This window comes from Phodopus roborovskii, unplaced genomic scaffold (genome assembly GCF_943737965.1).
Source record: "Phodopus roborovskii unplaced genomic scaffold, PHOROB, whole genome shotgun sequence".
Classification (NCBI taxonomy): Eukaryota; Metazoa; Chordata; class Mammalia; order Rodentia; family Cricetidae; genus Phodopus; species Phodopus roborovskii.
The window spans coordinates 3497015-3517598 of record NW_026126586.1 but is presented as its reverse complement, the minus strand read 5'-3'; the positions used below and the strand labels follow the sequence as shown (position 1 = coordinate 3517598).

General features: G+C 47.7%; 1 protein-coding gene across 1 annotated transcript in view; it reads left to right on the top strand.

The window, feature by feature from the left end:
• The first annotated feature begins 1454 nt into the window (after positions 1–1454).
• Positions 1455–20584, top strand: part of LOC127236505 (kinesin-like protein KIF6) — a 76209-nt gene continuing 57079 nt past the window's right edge. Inside the window, exons 1-2 of the mRNA XM_051204193.1 lie at positions 1455–1571; positions 8445–8500. Coding sequence (XP_051060150.1) covers positions 1465–1571; positions 8445–8500 — 163 coding nt within the window. The 5' untranslated portion in view covers positions 1455–1464. The remainder of the gene's footprint in view (positions 1572–8444; positions 8501–20584) is intronic.

The window sequence follows — 20584 nt, the reverse complement described above, 5'->3', positions numbered from 1 at the left end:
GAATGGAATGGCTTTTTATTTTTTTTAATAAAGGAGCGCTGACCTAGTGTGAGTTCCCAAGCATGATGAGGGACAGTAGAGTGTTATCCATACCCCAGACATCTGTCAGAGAGCACACCCTACCCAAATCAGGCAGGGGTGGGAGGGTTAACCCCACTCCACAGAGACAAGGGCCCCATCCTGATAAGCCAGTCAGGCTCTGGTATCTGATCTGTTCCCCTCTCCCCAGGGAACCAGCTACTTAGAAAGCATGTGACCAGCAGTCTGCTAATCTGTGTGCACCCCTCCTCACCCCCACCCCTAACCCCCCCCCCCATCCCTGAACTGCAGTACTCCTTCCCTGGGCCTCTTCTCCTCCCCCACCCCACCCCACCCCCACCCTCCATTTCAGTGAGCTGCCCTCTGAAATCATCTCCTGGGTCACTCATCCCCAGCACTGGAGACCCACTCTCCAGCCCCTCTGCTCCCTGGGACTGCCGGTGCCGGGGTGCGGTGTGCACGGCTGATCGGGGTAGGGCACCCACAGCCTAGCATGCACTAAGCCCTGGGTTCCCTTTCTAGCGCAGCCAAGTGTGGTGGCACACTCCTTAACCCCAGTACTTGGGAGGTAGAGGCAGGAGGGTGGGGAATGCATGATCGATCGTCCTTGGCTCTGCTGCACAACCAAGGTCACCCCGAGCTACACCAGATCCCTTCTCAAAAGACAAAAGCCTGTAGATGTCTCTGAGGCTTCCCCAGGGACCCAAGTACACACCTGTGTTGACCACTGCCTTGCAGGCTGCTCCAGGGAAGCTGGGGCAAGAAGCCCCCTGCATCCTTAAAGAGCCTCCCTTCTGAGGCTCTGCTTCCCAATCTGTGCCAATACCAGAGTCATGCTGGGAGGGTTGGCTTGCGAGGCCCAGTGGCAAATTAGAGTGTTAAAGTTGGACATAAACTCGGGACCTCCCACCATGGGCTTTAGGGTGGAGCATATAACTAACTCCTGGCTGATGACGAAGACCCTCTTCACCGGCCACAGGAAGTAAGGCTGGATTGTTAAAGAGGAGCTAGAGCTAAGAGCAGGACCTTCTAGATTCTGTAGCTTTCAAGTTGGACTCTAATTTGTGTTACTAAATGCCTGGAGATTCGGAGAGACATTTAATGACCCAACATGGGGCATACGTGGAAAACAGGAAGAGCTGTGCCACCAAGAGATGGCAGGAAGTAGATTCACAGATGTGCTCGCCATCTGGGGTTTGGAGGCCTGGTTCTCATTTCCTCTGACCAGGCATTCCGAGTACAACTCCCACCCCTTAAGTCCTGTCTTCTCACAGGCACAGCCTCCCACCACCTGCCTGGCCACAGCCTCTCTGCTGCAGGCTGCTGGGAGCCCAGGCCAGCTTTATGATCTGAATAAAGTGGCGATGAAATTAATGGCATCCTGTTGATGTGACTAAAGCCATCCCCTTGTGTCTCCAAATAGGAATGAGAGAGGAAATGTCACTAGGACGCCAGGAGGCTTTCGAAATTTTCAAGAGGGACCACGCTGACAGTGTCACCATCGATGACAATAAACAGATTCTGAAGCAGAGGTAAGATCCAGTCAGTGGCTGCCCGCCCCACCCCCCGGGCTTAGGTAGGCCCGTCCCAGACTTCCTACCCTGGCCTTCTAGCTGGTCAGCCTAATGTCTGCAAGAGAGGTTAATGTGAGGAAGTTCACGTTTCGCTGTGTGTACCCTGCTACAATTCTCTTTCATGCGTGAGCTTCACCATCCCAGTACTCCCGGGGTAAGCCACATGGAGGTCAGGGGTCTGTCTGCTACTGACAGCGTTAGCCCTGTGGGCAAAGCTCACTGTGTATGTATTCTCACCAGCCTAGGACTCTTACAAATGCCTCTAGAATCTTCAGGAGGAGATGAGTCAAGCTGGGGAGTGGGCTCAGTGGGTATAGTGCTTGCTGTGTGAGCATGGGGACCTGAGTTCCTGTCACCAGCACTGTGCACCTGTAATCCAGCCCTGGGAAGGCAGAGAGAGAGGGTCTCTGTCTGGGTCTTGATGGCCAGCCAGTCTAGGCAGATAGATGAGTTCCATGTTCAGCATCTCAAAAAAAAAAAAAAAAAAAAAAGTATAATATAGAAAACAATGGAATTGACCCCTAGTATATACACACATGATTTTTAATATATAGACCAAATTATACTCTTAGGTCCTCCATTTTTTTTTTTGGTAAGATAAAGAGTTGGAGTAGATGAGAGGCCTAAGGAGAGAGATGAAGGTTTAACATAGCTATTACAGGGAGGGAGGAGAGACTTGACAGGGAAGGACCAAGGGACAACCCCAAACTGACAGCTGCTTCCCCAGGGCAGGGTCAGATCTCCTCAGGGATCCAGTAACACAACTCAGGTCCAGCATCCCGGAGAGCAGTCCAGATCCATGCAGCCCAGGGCAGTGTGTGTGCACCTTGTGACCTGCCATTTCTGGTTTGTTTGCTTGTTGAGTTTTTGAGACAAGGGTTTCTCTGTGTAGCTTTGTAGACCAAGCTGGCCTTGAACGCACAGATCTGCCTGCCTCTGCCTCCAGAGTGCTTCGGTTAAAGGCGGGCACCACCACTACCCTGTGCATGACCTGTCAATTCTGTTTGGGGTAAATATGTCACCTGGCCTCCTAAGGGGGCATCTAGAGAACTTTCGCAGCTGGCTACACTTCTTGTAGCTGGGGATAGCTGAACATACGCTAGGTCCCGGCACTGATCAGCTGACAGGTAATGTAGGGCCCAGGGCAGCTTGGTACACACCTGCTGCTTGGCTACACTGCTGCCATGACAGACTCAATAGAGACCAAGCAAAATGTAGGTCTGAGTTTCAGCTTACCTTAAGGAAAGAGCACAAACTGGGACCACCCTGGCACCCCCCCCAGGAACGGACCAATCATCATCCAAGGGGGAAATACCTGCGTTTCCAAAGGAAATGCTCCAACCATGGTACACAAGATCACCAGATGTCCCTTAGCCCAGCACACACCCATCCCCTTTCACCAAGACACCCTTGATAAAGGTCAGTCAATCAGGGTTCCTGAATCTTAGAAATTCCTCACCCCAACCTGTGCCATGATAAAAACCCCACCCCAACTGAGCCTGAGGCTCTCTGATTGCACCAATGCCTTGGACACATGGAGGGTCCAAGCTTGAACTTGAATAAAGGCTCTTTGCTTCTGCATGAGGGATTCGAACTCTCTGTTGGTTGGGCTTGGGGGACTCCAAGATCTGCCCATCACAGTAATACAACAGAATTTCCGTGGATTAGGATGTAGCATGGTGTGGGGAAGGGATGATGGATTATGTGCTTGCATATCACCAGGGCAGATCTTAAAGGGGGAAACACAATTCTAAAAGCCTACAAATAGACTACCCCAAAACCAGAGACTCCCATACAAAAAGATCCACCTGAGTGTACCCAACAAATGGGAGGGGTTAGATACTGGTTAAGAGTGATTGATAGTTAATTATGAGGGCCTAATTTCAGATCCCCGCACCCATGTCAAACTCTGGACTTGGCCACTCAAGCACCACTCACTCCAGTGCTGTGGGTGGGAAACTGGAAGATCCTGGGACTTGCTGGCTGCCAGCACAGCTGATTCAGGGAGAGACGCTGTCTCAAAGGAATAACATGGTGATTGTCCTCCTCTGCCCATACACACACATACTCACATCCAACACACACATGCACATGCACCACACATAGGGATTAGAAATGGGGGTGGGGGACTAAACAGCAATCAGAGTCAATGACCAAAGCCAGGCTAGGGAGGAACTGAGTGACTCTGAGAAGAACCGAAGACTCTCTGCCTAGAAGTGTGGACACACACACACACACACACACACACACACACACACACACACACCAATGGTACTTTGTATACCCAAGTTTAAAAACCACCGACAAGGCAGATGTACTTCATTTTTCCTTCTTTAAAATCATGTGGCTCCTGGCTGGTTTAGGCTTGTCTCTGAGTCTGGACCTGTTTCTGATGGGGAAGTGAGTATGTGTGAGCCTCTCAAAGGCTTATCCATAGAGACGGTAGAGTTCTGACAACCCAAGCAGCCATTTTACTGGAAGCACATCTTGTCTGCCCACGGTGGGCAGAACTACCAATGCTCCCATCATCCTCTTGGCCATGATGCAAAGGAATTAACAAGAACAAGACTCACAGGAAGCTCTCTGAAAAGAGGTCTGGCCAGCAATAAATCCAACAAAAAGGCAGGAGACCAGCCCATTCTAAAAAGGAAGTTCTAGATCTGTTAATATAATTGACATTATTAAGGAAGTGCTTCGTGCCAAGAGGCAATGGGTTACCAACTGGAGCCTCACCTTCTCTCTGGACCCACGCTCTTATTCATTTCACAGAGATTATTCAGTTGGTAGATTACTGGTCATGTCAGGTGGGGTCTCTCCGGGAACACAGAATGGATGAATACATATCACAAAGGGGAATTATTAGATTGGTGTACGAGATACAATCTGGGGAATCTAACAGCATCCATCTGCACACTGAAGAGTCTGGGCATTTAACAAAACCAGATACCTCAGCAGCCCCAGCCCAAGACCACAGCCTGCAGATCTCACAGTCATCGGCAGTGCATTCATGTTGGAAGGCAGAAGAAGCTGGAGTATCAGTGGGCGAAAATCGGTGGCAGCCACGCTTGCTGTCTTTTCCCAGAACATCTTTAACACAGGGAAATGGTGCCAGCTTTTAAAGAGGGTCTTCCCTCCTCATGTAATCCTCACAGATACGCAGAGGTGTGTCTCCTGGGTGATTCCAGACATGCACACACCCAGTCAACTGACAAGGGCCAATCATCACACATGCAGGTACCTACAGCAGAGGACTGAGAGAAAATATCATTTTATAAAAACCCAGTGTTCCACCAGAAGATGCAAAAATAAATCCTCAGCCACTCAGAGGGGTGACTCCCAAGGCCCTGATGTAGAAACACTCTTCAGGTAGTACTGATCCCTTCCAAATATTTGCTCCAGCGCTCCCTAGTGGCAGGGAGGACCCACACCCTTAAGTGTCAGTCCCAGGAATTCTGAGAGACTGGAAGTGGTCTGGGGTTCCGGTTGACATTCAGTTTTCTCACCCTCCAGGAGTTCTCACCCTTCAAATAACCCTCAGCACCCAGGACCTACTGGGCTGGTCACCCACCCTACTCCCCTTGTCTCACATCTGGTTGATGGTTCTGGCATGTCGAGACTAGAATTGCTTGACACCAAACCAATCTCCTCTAATCCATAGCCGGAGATAATCATCCCTAACGGCAGGATTGTTGCTATCCCAGAATCCTCTCCCATTCTCTCCACTTCCCCCCCCCTGGGGTATAAGGCCTAGTGTGGGGTTTCAGGAGGGTACATGGGTGGCCCATTTGCCCCATGCCACCTAACAGGGGGCTTTCGGTTCCCTGTTCATGTGTACATTTCTAGCATGGACTCTCTAGCATGCCTGGGTGCTGTCCCGGGTCTGGGGAGGTCCAGCTGCCTGTATGGGATGAGAGAAATAAAATGTCGCCTTAACAGAACATTTGCCCTTCGTTGGCCTACAGTGTATGAACCAATCCCTCATTGGAGGGTTTCCCAGTGGAGAGTAATTGCTATTCCTATGTTCTGTAAATGCCAGGGCCCAAGCAAAGCACAAGGGAGCTTTTCTTTGTGTCAAGTGTCTTACAAACTGAACCCTTCAGCCACAGAGTCCCCATTAAGTAACAAAAGAGGAAATGAACAGGGAGACTAACTGCAATTGGAAATCAAGGCGTTAATAACATGAGCTAAACCAAGAAAAGCACCCTTTACTCAGTTGGATCCTTCTACCATAGACTAGAACAGCAGTCTAGAGCAGCAGCAGAGAAGAGGCAGGCTAAGGGAAATCACATCACGGGGCACCATCTAGAAATGCTATCCTTGACAAATAGGGGCTCCCCAGTTCCCATTAGACTGCAGGTTTAACCTTTATTATTTTTCCATTTTATTTTTATATTTGTACATTGTCTGCTGAACTAGAACTATAAACTCTGAGAGCAGAGACTAGATTAGAATCTTCTCAGTACCCCTGGCACACATGGACATACGGACACACACACCGCTCCTCAGAGAACTATTTTGTTTGAGAATGCCTATTTGAAATTGTCTCAGAGGAGTCTTAGCAGTCAAGGAAGCTGCTTAAGATTCACTGTAGCCTCCAGGAAGAGCACAGGGGCAGTGGGAAGTGGCTGAGGCCTTGACTGTCACCAGGCCAGGTGGGGACACCCAGAAGTGGAGCCCTAGTTTGTAAAAGGAATGCAGGGGAAGGGAAGACTGGGTTTGCATCACAATAAAATGACTGCACAGCCTGGGGTCTGAGTTTGGGTCACTTACCTAGGGAAGACTGGGTGAAGCACAGGCTGTAACCCCTGCATGGAGGAGGCAGAGCTGAGCAACACCCTGGAGCTCACAAGGGAGTCAGCATAGCCAAATCTGGGAGCTCCAAAATAAGGTGGCAGTGAGTGAGGTGAGTGAGGAAGAGGCTTGCCATAGAGCTATGGCCGCTACATGCCCACTGTGCATGAGGATTTCTGAGAAGAAGCTCTGCACAGGGAAACTGACTGATTAAAACTTGGATGATGTGGAAAGACTCTTGAGCCTTGTAGGTGAGAGCAATCTTTAGCCTAACACACCTCTGAGTCAGACCCACCCTCCTAATAAACAGTGAAAGACGCTTGGGAAGCCTTAACTTAAAACAAAACCATTCTCCACCAATGGGAGAGCTAAAACTGTCGTCAGATAGCATCCTCTACCCAACTATAACCCATCTTTCTGATGTCTCCACCAAGATATTTTTTTAAATACCTTCATTTATAGTTTTCTTTGTCCTGTTGCCATTATTTAAAAAGTTCATAAAATGTCTTCCACGTTGGGTAACTTAAATCCGTGTTCCCAAGCCATGATCACTCTTGGCTCCAGAGTAATCTCTGATGATGAAGAAGCTGGCCTCAGCGCCGAAGCCCCTAACATCCATCAGCAGGGACCTCTTCTATTACACTGGTTTGCGTGAAGGATGACCTCAGTCTCCATTGTCTGAGGTTACTGCTTCCAGGGCAAGATCTCTGCTCCTAGCTCAGCATATTGTACAAGGCTCCTGTCCTGCCTGGTTAAGATTCATGCACACAGCACATGGAGCTTCCTTCCACACATCCCATGGATGTCTGCCGAGCAGATCAAGCCTGAGTTTCACCAGACACCTCCGCACTGATCCCTGCAAAGTGACAGGCCCACCCTGAGAAGACATGAATGACCATGAAGGAGCCAGGGTGGGGTCCTTAGCCGCCCAGCCTTGCAGGAAAACGCAGTTCTCGTCCTTGGAACTCCCTGTGCATAGTCCCAGGCCACCCAGACAGGCGCAGAAATCAGCAGTGACAGAAGAACTTACACCACTTTCCTACCAAGGCCTGGGTTCTCCTCACAAAAAAGATCGCTGGGCGTCTCTGGAGCTTTGTAAAATGAGCTGGAGAAAAGACTAGACATATCTGCATATCAGAACATATTTATTTCTGGTTTGGGGGTTATTGTGGTTTTTGTTTTTCTCTCTTAAATTGTATCTTCAAAATCTGCTTTAATAGTCATCTGCCACAGAGGCAGCAAACATTTTCTGTAAAGGGTCAAATGGTAAAATGTTTTTGTTCCACAAGCTACACAGTCCCTGTCACATCCTCTCCACTCAGCTGTGGTAACTTAGAAGCCTCTATAGATGAAGTGGTGATGGATGGGTGAATGCATCCCAATAAAACTTTATTCACAAAACTGGGAAGTAGCCCCGATTTGCCTCACGAGTGGCCACCAGTGGCTGACTTCTGCTCGACTATTGGATGTCAGGAAGTCAACGTTATTTAAGAATGTTTTCTTTGACGATGAGGCTGGTACATGGCTGACAGATCACGGTAGAGAAGCCTCACCTTCATGCTTCATTCTGGACCCTTGCTCCAATAAAACATCAGAAATTGAATTTATTCATTAGAAAATGTAAGGACAATTTTAATTATTATTTTGTATGTATGGGTGCTTTAAGACTGCATATAGTATGTATAGCACATGCATGCAATGCCAGAACAGGGTGTTGAGTCCCCTCGAACGGGAGTTACAGATGGTTGGGAACCGCTGTGTGGGTGCTAAGGAACCGAACTCGGGTCCTGTGGAAGTGCAGGCTCTTAACCACCGAGCCATTGCTCTAACTGGAAACTTGGTGTGAGATAGACTCATATTTTACAGTAAATATAATCCTACAAATGTCATCTTTTTATAATCCTACCATACTAAGCTTATTTCAGTTTTCTTTTGTCATCACCACATTCTTGAAACCTCTTAGACATCTCTTATTTTTTTCAAACATAATATGACCAGCAAAAATTTAAAATTGTCTTCATTTTTTTTTCCCTCCTCCAGATTTTCTGAAGCAAAGGCTCTGGGAGAAAGTATAAATGAAACAAGAAGTAAAATTGGTGAGCAGATGGTATTCTGGAGCTCTTTTCACCATTTTCCAGACTTTGGGTGGTGGTGAGCCTTCTTCAAGTAGCCATAAAGTCTAGCTTACATGCCTGCCCCGGGAGCCAGGACGCACACCTCACTAAGAGACTTGCTTTTGTGCATGTCAGTCCTGAGCTGGTGCCGGGTATCTCACTGGGTGGATTACCCCCCCCCCCCGTAAGAAAGTCTTACTTCTTTCTCCCTGTGTGTTTCAGAAGTAGCTCGGCCTATCATAGTCATATAATTTCAACAGCACTGTTTCACATCCCCAAGGGTTGTGAAGCAGTGTTACACCACCCAAACCTGGTGCTGGGCACTTTTGGCACAGGCGCAATTTCAGCACTATATCCATAAACCCAAAGATGGGAAGCTAGAAAGTGCCCCTCTCCCAGCTGTGGAGCTCCGATTTAGGTGAGCTTTCCTGGAAAAGCAACAGACAAATCGGAAAACTCAAGTCTTTGTCAAAGCAGAAGGAAAATGTCAATTACCTGTGGCTACAAAACACAACCAAGACCCATCTCCCTGACAGCAGCTTCACCGAGGGGACCCTCCAGAAAGTAGCGCGGCTGCCCTTTTGCAGCTGGCCCCTGGCCTCCTCCCCCTTTCCACCTCAGAAGCCACTTTGAGTGCCCCCTCTGGCGTCTTCTGCAGAGTATAGAAAATCGGGGTAGCCCCAGTCCAACTAAGTCAAGGAAACAGTTCCCATTTACATACAGGACAGAACTGCTGCAGCAGCTAGACCCTAAGCCACATCTACACAGAGTCCCTGAGTTCATCTGGAGCCCAGGAGAGCCCAGGAGCTTGGATGGTGTGATGGTTGTTTTGTTTTGTTTTTTCAGGTTGATACAATCTAATGACAGCTAGGAAGTGTCTAGAACAAGTTGCTCTGTGGATGTGTCTGGGGTGGGGACTGTCTTGATCACATTAATGGATGTGGAAAGTAGCAGTGGCCTACCTGTCCCGTTTATCCCTATCATTTATCCCTATCACATCCTCAAGAGGGTTAAGGGGTGAGGACTACACTTGGCCTATTCAGACTGGATAGTTATTTGTGATTAATACAAAGAGGGTCCAGACATGCTGTCATAAGCCCTGGGCAAGTAAACATCAGGGTTTTATTTCCCCAGGAAGCAGTGAGTAGAATTGACATCAATGTCGAGGTTTAAGCTCCCAGTTGAGAGCTATAAACAAAGCCTGTGCCCCACTCCATAGCCACCACTACCTTTCAAACTGTCCTGATCCAAGAGGACCAACGTGAATGGACCCTAAGGATCTGGCCTGACTATTGAACAGTGCCCTTGTAGCATCCAGCCACAGGAAAGAGACACATCGTTGGCAGATGGCAGGTTAAATTTGAAGTAGCTGGAGGTAAAATCTGAGCACATTGGTAAAATTTCGAAGAAGTAGGAGCAGAGCACAGATGGGCCATTGCACGGCCATGGTGTTGACTCAGCTCTGCTCTGCACACTGCCGCATCCCAGCTCTGGGCAGGCTCGGATCCCATGCAGTGTACTTGTAATTGGCCCACAGAGAGGAAACTACAGACCAACAAACCCGTATGTCTAAAGCGCAAGCAGCCTCTGTGTCCTTGGGCAGTTCAATTTTTCCTGACACTGTGACCTATAGCTGAGTCTTGAGTTCCATCCTTAGAAGATCCTGAGCACTTTCTATTTCACTGGTAGCCAAATAATACCTAATTTTTATATGGTAAAACTTTCCTATTATTTCCTTTCTTTAAGAAGCCGACTAACTAGGTGGATAGCTATTGCCTGTACTAGAGAGACAGTTCAGTAGTTAAGAGCACTTGCTGTGAATGTAAGAAGACCTGAGTTCAAATCCCCAGCACCCACAGAAAAACCAGGTACAGCCATGGGACAAAAGGATCCTGGGAGCCTGCTGGCCAGCCAACTGAGCCAAAGAGGTGAACCTCAAAAATGGGTGTCCTTCATGTTTAATGGGAGACTCTGCTTCAAAAAGAAAGGTGGGAAGCTGTGAAGGAAGCACAACGTGCTTTCCCATACACACACACGTGCATGCATAACACACACACATGCACAAGTGCACACACATGCACACACATGCACAAACACACACATACACGTGCATGCATAACACACATGCATGTGCACACACATGCACACAGGCACACGTACACATATGCATGCATAACACAGACGTACATACACACAAACATACACACGCATGCACGCACATGAACACACACGCACACATACATGCACACACATGCACACACAAACACACACACACCAAACTCTTTTCACTCACTTCTTTTTTGTCCTCGTAAATTTGCTTACATCCGCTTTGACCTTGAAACAAGTTGAAATCAAACTTGGGAAAAATAACCAATTTAGAATCGCCCTAAAATGCAATAGGTCTTTGTTGTGTGTGTGTGTGGGGGGGGGTTGTGCTCCTGTGACTCCTGTGTATCTGCCCCACAGATCAGAGAAATCAGCAATTCTGTTTTAAACATTTTTGTGTCCACTCTGTTGCCATCCGGTCTATCTCTAAAACTGCCACTAAGTTCTCATTCTTGAGACAGTAGACTGCCTTAGAGGCACCAGCCTGTCTATGTTCATGTCTTAGAGTCCTGGCATCTGTCTTTCTGCACCAGTGTGCCATCATTGGCTGCATCATCTTTGACAACAAAGGATAATGAAGGGCTACACCCTGGCCAGGTCTCTCCTTTACCAGACCAGGAACCAGCCTGGGTACCAGGTGGGACAGCTTGCCTGTAAATCCTCCAGCCCCAGGTCCCTTTAAGTCAGGAAACTCAATTGGCAGTGATATGGCAGGAGCTGGTCACTCACAAGCCTGTGGGAGCATTCAGATAAATGGAGGGAGGACCTGGGTTGTGGCTCAGGAGCACAGTGCTTTCCTGGTATGTGGTGGGCCCTCGATTCCCTCCTCAGTACTGGAAAAAAAGTTATCGGAGAATGTGGCAGAACTTGCAGTGAGCAAGAGTCAAACAAACAAAAAATGTAAACACCCAGGAATCTAGCAACATGTTCTGGATATTTTCTTTCCTTTATTCCAAATTCCCTATGACTGATTGATGTGTACATTTGGGATCTGGGAAATCATTGCCCAGAGTTCCCTCTCCCTCTGCTAATTAAGGGGGAGATTCTCCCCTGTCCTCCAGCTTTGGGTGTGGACTCTCTGTGAGCATGCTCTTGAGCTTCACTATTGGACCTAGCTCCCACTCCTGCATGCTGGCTTCTGCTATTGTATTCCAAAGGAAAGAAATAACGATATGCAATTTGCTTTAATAGGTCGTAATGCCATGCACAGGGTATGTGACTTCAAACATTTTTACAAGTACCTATTTTATGTGAGCATTGCTGTGGCATTCAAGTGGAGGTCAGAGGACAGTTTGTGCAATCCAGCTCTCTCCTTCCACCACTGGGGCCCAGGACCGAACTCGGCCTTCTGACTTAGCAGCAGGCCTCCTTAACCACACGCACCTCACTCTTGGCTCTCACAGATGTGCTTCCTCCCTGCCCCTTTGTGTTGCCAACTGAATCAACCAGTCTCTATGTAGAGAGTTAGAGTTTGTTATTTTACACAGCTATATCTTCCGATCATTTCTTTTATGGTTTCTTCCATCTTTTTGCACCTTGTAAGGGTCAATTTTTTTACTAATAGCAGAGGACTTTGTTGCTAAGTATCTGTTTAATACTTGTCTAAATATTCTTACAGTTTTTTTTAAGTGTTGACATTTTTCTCATTGAATTCATTTAGGATTTACTGTGGAATATGGCATAAGCTGAGACTCCAAGTAGTCTATCTTTGAAATAACCAGTTTTCCCAATAGCACTTCCATTTTAATGAAAGTCTGAAAATAAAATGTCTCTTCTCCTCCTAAGAAAACACTTCCAGCTCTATCAATAGGAGGTTGGTTGATGTGTTTTAATCTCATCGTAACAGAGCCCCGACCTGATCTGTTCCATTCTCATATTTCTGAAATGACTTGGCCAGCAGATATCAGAAAAAAGCCCACAGTAAACTGTCACTGCATGTCAACCAGGCATCTGTGGATGCCATGGGGACAATGGCTTCCCTGAGTGGGTAGTTCCTCTGAGCTTGGCACTCTCTTAAGGGAAATCAACTGTCTTTAAATGCAGGTGCACAGCTTGGCTCAGCTTCCCTACTCACTCTGGAAGATGTCGTTTCTGTGGAGGGCAGGGATGTGCCACTGTCTTCTAGTGACTGGAAGAGGGAATGATAGCAGGTAGCAAGCAGCAGGGGAAGGGTGTTAATGATGCTAAAGAGGAAATCACTTCCTGTAACAGAGGACTTGCTGTGTTCCGTCTCATCTTAGCTGAAGGGCTCCTGATAGCTTCCAAAAGAGAAAGCAGACAGGGCTGAGGAGCCTCTCCTCACATGGCAGCCAATCCTCTCATGGTGGAAACAGCCGTAGTTCCCTACCGGCTTCATGAAGTCCCATGACCCTCGACCCATCCTCTTATCCAGTGTCTCCACTATAGCTGATTGAACCCTACTTAAGCATGCAAGTCACTCAGCATGCCCCTGTCAGTGGTCTGCTATCGGACTTCATTTAAAAGGCAGAGATGCTGTCCATGCAGCCCGCATCCCAGTCAGCTTCCGTGGGGAAAACCGTGTAGCCCCGGGCAGCTGCCTGAGTGAGCCTTACAGGGTGACCAGAGGCAAGAGACTCGGGGTACCATGAAGACACCCTAAAGTCTGTGGAGTAAACAAAGGAGATTGTCACCACCACATATGTGTCTCAGGACAGACCTGAGAGCAGAAAGTCGGAGAGACTGAGTCCCGGCCACAGTCATCATGGCTGAATTCAGTGCTGCTGCCCTGATCCCCTGGGTGAGCTGAGAAGGAGCAGATCCGAAAGCTTGGGCCCCAGTTCTGCTAGGCTCCAGCACCAGTGTTTAATCAGAAGTCAGGAAAAGTCACAATCGAGGGGAAAGCGTCGAGTCAGTACTGTCACACTGCGCACGGTGGGGAGCATGGATCTTCTCCAGTTCACACTGGTAAAGGAAAGGGCCAGTGAGAAGCGAAGGCCTCCCCACCTTTCCTAGCAGAGAGACGATAAAGGAAAAGGCAGGGCCTGATGCAAAGAGGGTAGACTGAGTCCACCACAGGCCAAGGCTCTCCGCGCCAGAGGCTCTCCCCTCTGATCTGGGGCTTAGAAGGTTGCAGATGCTTTCGGGAGGTTAGCATTTGTCTGGGAATTGCAGAGTGATTCATACCCACCTCAGAACTTTCCTTATCAATGAGGGTTTGCCACAGGATCCCTAGTGGGTCCCTGAAATGATGCTTAGTACTGGACTGGATCGTGTGCATGCATGTGCACGCGCATGTGTGTGTGTGTGTGCATGCATGTGTGTATATGTATGTGCATACATATATATGATCCTTTGTCAGTTAATGTATAAATGAAGTACATTTCAAGATTGATAAGAACTAGTAATACAATGAAGCCATTTAGACAATATATTATAATAAAAATTATGTGGATGAGGTTTCTTCTTTTATTCAAAACATGCTTGATTATGTTGTAGCGATTGTTCTGTTTTGACTTTTACTGGTTTTCTGTTTTTGTCGGTCTCTTGCGGTGTGTGGAGGGCATATCCCCCATCACTTCCTCTCATCTCCCTTGCTCTTCTGATGACCCCTCCTTCTGGCACGCCCTGTGTGCTCTTGTGCAGGTGTCCACAGCTGCTGTGTCTTCTGACTTCATCAACTGTGCCACATCTGGGTGATAGTGCTTTCTTAGGGTCCCGAGTTGTGCCAACCCTATCTGTGATGTCCCTGAGCCCCTGAGTGGATGATATAGATGTCCCATTTAGGGCTGGGCACCTTACCTCAGCATTTCATCGGGTTCCAAGCCTCTGCCTTGACCATCGCCCACTGCCGGATGAGGATCCTCTGATTCAGGCTAGGACTGCACTAATCTGCGTCATCCTTCTTCTTGTAAAGATGCAGAAACATATTCATGGCCTTCCACGAATTGCCAGCCTCATCATCCTTGCATCTGGGAACCATCATGAAGTAAAATGAGATGAGGGGACTTAAACTCACATACCGCACTACAGTGCAGGTCTATCCGATATGAAGGTTGTTAACTCAAGACAGAAGGGTGGGTAGTATACACACCAGAGACGCACTGTACCAAGGGTGATTTACATCCTGGATTAGCCGGAGCACTATTCTATGGCTTTTCATCAGTGTAGTGAGAGCAACCGCAATTTAAAATTTAGATGTTGGCTATTTCTAGTTTTCTTTTCATATTATAGTTACCTGAAGATAATGGAAGCCTCAGAAGACAAAATAAATAATGGAAGTAGGGGAGAAGATTATTGCTTGTGTATCAAAATGTAAATGCCCTCTTCACTTCCTCTCTTGGAGTACCAATCATGTCATCTCTCCAGAGGGATGTAGCCACTAGCAGCCAGTTCATATCTCTTTCCATCTTCTTCTATGCATTTATAACTAGATGATTGATAGCTAGGTAAGTGGTAGATTGATAATATGATAGACAGATAACATGGGCATATAGATATATGATAGGAGATTGGTTGATTGACAACAGAGATAGACAGACGGATAATTTACAAATAAACTATTCACGTGTTATTCTATATCTGCTTTCTCACCGAACCATTGATATATGGTTGTAACATTTGGTTTTGGTGGTGAATGAATTGATCCATCCAAGTACTTGTTTATAACAGGTATTTCATCCCCCCCCCATTTTCCTATAAAAACAATGCACACACTTGTGCATAGAGATGTTAGTGTTTGTGGGAGAGGTATCAAAATACAGCACAAAAGGAAGGAGCTGTATTGTTCATGTTTAATTTTCCCAATTCACTGGTCATTGACTCAAGGGGCCTCATAGATTTGTACCCCCACAATCTGTGACAGCACCCACTCTCCTGTCATTCACTTGCATGTGATGATATCGCTGTGGCAGCTCTTGCCAGCTGGAGAGCAAGCTGTGGGTCATCGTTATTGTTTTAATTTGCATTTCCCACAAAGCTGGCATCACAAGCCCTTTTCATGGATCATGTACCCTTTGCTGACTAGCTAGTTGGAATTTTTTCTTTGATTCACAGCAGTTCTCCATGGTCTCTGGATGTTGGGCCTTTGTCTATGGAATAGATAGCAGATGTTTTCTTCATCTTATTTTAATTTTATCTTAAGATTTTTGGATGAAACTTAACACAGTTGCTTTTCTCTGTTTACTAATGAACTTTTAAGTGTTGTGGGGTGCGGATGAGACTAGCTGGCTTATTTTTTAAAAGTTCTTCTGAATTGGGAAGCTACTTACTCTGCCTCACTGTAACACGGCCCAAAGGTGAGACCCAAGACCCCATGAATGGCCCTGCAGAGATTGTCAGTGAGACATTAAGGGGGCCGTGGATGCCCATTGTTTCCTACCAGAACACATAACTTCATTGTGTAGATGGTAAAATGCATTGCCAGACCAGAGTTCAGTGACTTTACTGCTGAATTGTAAGATTTATCACCAAGTAGACTGGTTTGACTGATTTAATCTATATCGGAAACATCATTCGTTCAGGATACCTAACTGATTTTCAAGTGTCTTTACATTCCTCTTTATTTCTTTTGTGCTCTACCACAGCTTACACACATGTTGTGGTCAGAGAATAATTTGTAGGAGGCAGTTCTCTCCTGCCACCCACCTGTGGGCTCGGGGGTCATACTCAGGCATGGTGGCAGGTGCCCGCCCACGCCCCGGCAGCCCACTCACTCACCCCTTGAATAACTTTTGTGCTAATAAAATTATTAGCCCATAACTTTAAAATGGGCTAATTAAAATGTGCAAATAAAATGTCAGCAAATGAAGACACGCCAAGGTGACGCTGAATCATAGAAGCACTCTGAGAAGTGACTGGAGTATAGTGTCAACTCCTCAGCAAGCACAGGTGTGCTTGGACACTCCCTGTGGTTAGAAGGCAAACACAAATGATTAAGGCACAAGTACAGGCATGGATGGTGTGCAAACCAAACTCAATAGGCAAGAGACAAGTATGTTGACTGCCTGCACCAGCACTCTAAGGCAAGATGAGGCCCACGCTTGAAGGCTGGAAAATAACCTATACCATAAAGGGAAGGCTGGGATGGGTTTAGCTTCACCTCAGCCCAGTGAAAGGTCTAGAACAAGATGAGGGCTGGAGAGATGGCTCAGTGGTTAAGAGCACCAGCCTGTGGGTCAAAACCCCTTTGGGGGTCAAATGACCCTTTCACAGGGGTTGCATATCAGATGATATTTATATTACAATTCATAACAGCAACCAAATGACAGCTATGAAATAGCAATGAAAATAGTTTTGTGGTTGGGGGTCACCACAGCATGAGGAACTGCATTAAAGAGTTGTCGCATTAGGAAGGGTGAGAACCACTCATCTGGAAGTCCATTGAGATGGTCAGATCCCAGAGCCACTGCTCTGACTAGACTGGCTTGGCTAGCGAGCTCCAGGGATCTGCCTGTCACTTATCAAGAGGTTTGCTAGACTTCAGTATTACCTCAGCATGCGTTTATGAGCTCAGAAACCCACAGCAGCCACGGTTGGTTATCTGTGCAAGATAGGCTGAGGAGGTCAGGCACTATTCCAGCAGACAGCTCTAACGAGACTCAGCAGGTAGAGAGAGAGGAGAGAATTCGAGGGGTAAGGGGCACGTGTTGAGGGCGTCTGAGCTGGGGGCGCATGAGATCAAGTACTTTGTGTGCATATCTGAGATTGTCAAAGAATAAATGAAAGATGTTCTATTTTTAGAAGATTTTGGCAGGTGGATCTCTATGAGTTTGAGGCCAGCCTGATCTGCAGAGCAAGTTCTAGGACACCCAGGGCTACACAGAGAAATTCTGTCTTGAAAAGCAAACAAACAAAAAAACAAACGAACAAAAAAGATTTTGGCCAGTTGGTACAGAGTTGGGGACTGTTCCAACCATCCTCAACTGCCAAGCTGAATGAAAAACAAAAAACAGGCCCCTAAAGCACCAGCCTGGCCCCTAAGAAATCAGGGCACTAGACTGTGTTCTTGATTTCCTAGGCTTCTCTCTTCCATAACTTTGTAGAAGTCTGTATTAGCTGTGTGATGTGGTGATGGTTTTCGTGCAAGAAGGATGAAGAATAAGAGACAAAGCCATGCAAGCCCCTCCCGTGGAGCATGCGCAGCATGCCGATGGCTGGTTCGCCACCGCCCTCTTCTTCGGCTGCTGTCCAGCATGCTCCACTAACCTACGCTCCTTATCTGTGTTTCCAGGGGCCATGTCCCAACAATCACCCACATCTAACCCGATAGCAGCCCCCAGCCCCGCATCCCAGATGGAATGCGAAGATGTAGATGGGGCAGCCTGGCTGGAGCTCCCGGGAGGGTGAGCCAAGACGTTGCAGACAGGCCTCTGGCCCCTGTGACAGCTTCCTCTGAGGAGTTGCTGTTCCTCTCAGTAGCCTGACACTGGTAGGAACGAGGGTCCTGCTTGCTACCCAGGCCCTCCCCATTCCATCTTCCGGGCAGCTGTAGCTCACCCATCATCCGCCCCTTGGATCAGCATGGTTGGTGGTTTCCTGACAGCCAGGTGGCAAATGTCAATTCCACAAGACACCCCCACATTGTTTAATAACACCCCACAAAAGACCACTAGCATTATTCTCATGACCCATAAAAACAGATTCCAGTGATTTGTGTAGTACAGAAAGCCATTTCATCAAGCATATTCCGTCCAAAAAACAATATCCTAGGCCCCCGCACAGCATTCTTCTCGGTAGACGTAAGTCAGCGTGTTCCTCACTGACCCATAGGTAGACTGTGAATACTCACCGTGAAGGAGGCAGACAGATCTGTCTCCAGAGACACTCAGCTCAAAACTCCATAGAGGAAAGGAGGCCGGGATGACTCATGACCCCTGCCCCGGGCCCTCCATCAACCGGTGCAGTTCCTGTTCCTCGCCACGCACAACTCCTAACAAGAGAACTTCAGGTTGAAGCCCTTGAAGCCCCTTGGAATAAAGAACAATCCTGAGATTCCTTGGACACGTCTCTGGCCTCCTGATGCTGACCGATCTGGATCAGGTGTGTTGGTTTTGGACCCCAGGAGCCCTGGGCAGCGTGGCCAGGAGAGGGCTGTCTGCAAAATATTAGCTTTTGATATTTTTTAAGAAGGTGAAAAAGAACACATTTGCGCAGATTTCATTTCTTCAGCACTTTTGTGAGTTGGGGTTGGCATGAGTTTGGAATATAATCATGTGGATTGTGTCTGAAAGAATGCTCGGCCTTTCCCAGCTTCATGGCCTTCTTGCCCCAGTAAGCCACCCTGCTCTTGTTCCTGGAAGGGTGACAGCTCTGAGGGAAATTTCTTCCAATGTCTCCCACATGTCTCAGACCTCGCCAGCCCACAACAGCCAGAGCTGTCCTTCCTTTTATTCCTGAGCGATCATGGCCAAAGTCCTACTGGCTTTGCCCCTGGAAATTAGTTCACCCATCTCAAAGTAAGTCCCCAGATGGTTCCTGGGAGGCCCTCCCCGAAAATATCCAGGGGATCGTGCCCAGAGTCCTCCCCCACTGGCCTCCACATTTACTTCCATGCAGCAGGGGCTGTCACCTGCTGGGTACACTATTACCGGTGGCCACTACAATAATAAGGTCTGTCCCTGGCCACCGCATCTGATGAGGCCAAGCAGATTTCCCAAACACTTGCATATCGCGAGATGCTCCCAGACAGTGGCATGGGACTCATGGAGGGCTGTGACAGTGTGTCACCATTACCTTGTCCTTGGGGCCCTACCTGATCTCAGCTGGATGTGTCTCACTGACACTGGATTGGGGGCCCAAACACCTATTAACATATCCATTCTCTCCTTGACACTGGCCTTGTAGCCCTGACAAGATGGTGCATAAGTTATTTTCCACAACTGTGGACTCAGCCAGGCAGGGTGATGTATGCCTTAAATCCCAGCACTCACAAGGCAGAAGAGGTAGGTAGTTCCCTGTGCTTTCAAAGCCAGCCTGGTCTATACAGAAAGTTCCAGGCCAGCTCCAGCCAGGGCTACATAGTAAGGCCCTGCCTTAGAAAGGAAAAAACCCAACTATATCCTATTCAGGATGTTCTTTAACAGAGCCAGGTTGCCATGGGCCATTGTTTTGTGTGCGGCCTATTAAGTTTTCCTATTGTGACTGCTTCACACAGATGCAAAGTGAGAATAAGATCAGGCCTGTGCAGCCCGCTCATCTGCCCCATCTGGCTTCCTTCCCCACATGCCGGCTTCCTTCCCCGAAGCAACTGTGTTGACAGGAACAGACCACCACATTAAAATGGTGCCCAGAGCAACAAGAGCAGATCTATGCAGACACAGACAGAGGTTTAGAGATAGGGTTCAAAATGGCAGGGGCTGTAAAATTTACATCCTACAGGCTGGAGAGGGGGTGTGTGTGGCAGAAAGGTGTTCCTGGCAGTTCATGTATAGAGGCAACCTGGAGCCAGAATTCCTTTATTCCTTCTACTTGGGGCACCTCTCTCTCTCTCTCTCTCTCTCTCTCTCTCTCTCTGTGTGTGTGTGTGTGTGTTAATGTGGAGATGTGGAGACTAGAGGTCTATGTTGGGTGTCTTTTTCAATGGCTTTCCACATTTTATTTATTTCATTTTATTTTATTGACATGGTCTCACTGAGCCTGGAGCTCATTGATTTATGAAGGCTGGCTGACCAGTGACCCCCAATGGCTCTTCTGTCTCTACATACCTCTTTAACACTGGGCTTACAGGCACACACCGCCACACCCAGCTTTTACAGGAGCTGGGGATCCAAACTCAAGTCCTCCTGTCTCACCAGCCCCCAAGTCTGCGGATTCCAATTGTAATGGAGACAGGTTGGATGAAGAAACTAAGAAATCTAAGAAGATGCCCAAAACGTATGTAAATTTACTAGAAGAAAATCATAATGCCAGAACACTGAAGAATTGTAATAATGACGCTGAGAGAATGGCTTCTTGGTAGAGTACTTGCTTGAGGCCCTGGGTTCCATCGCCAGCACAGACAAA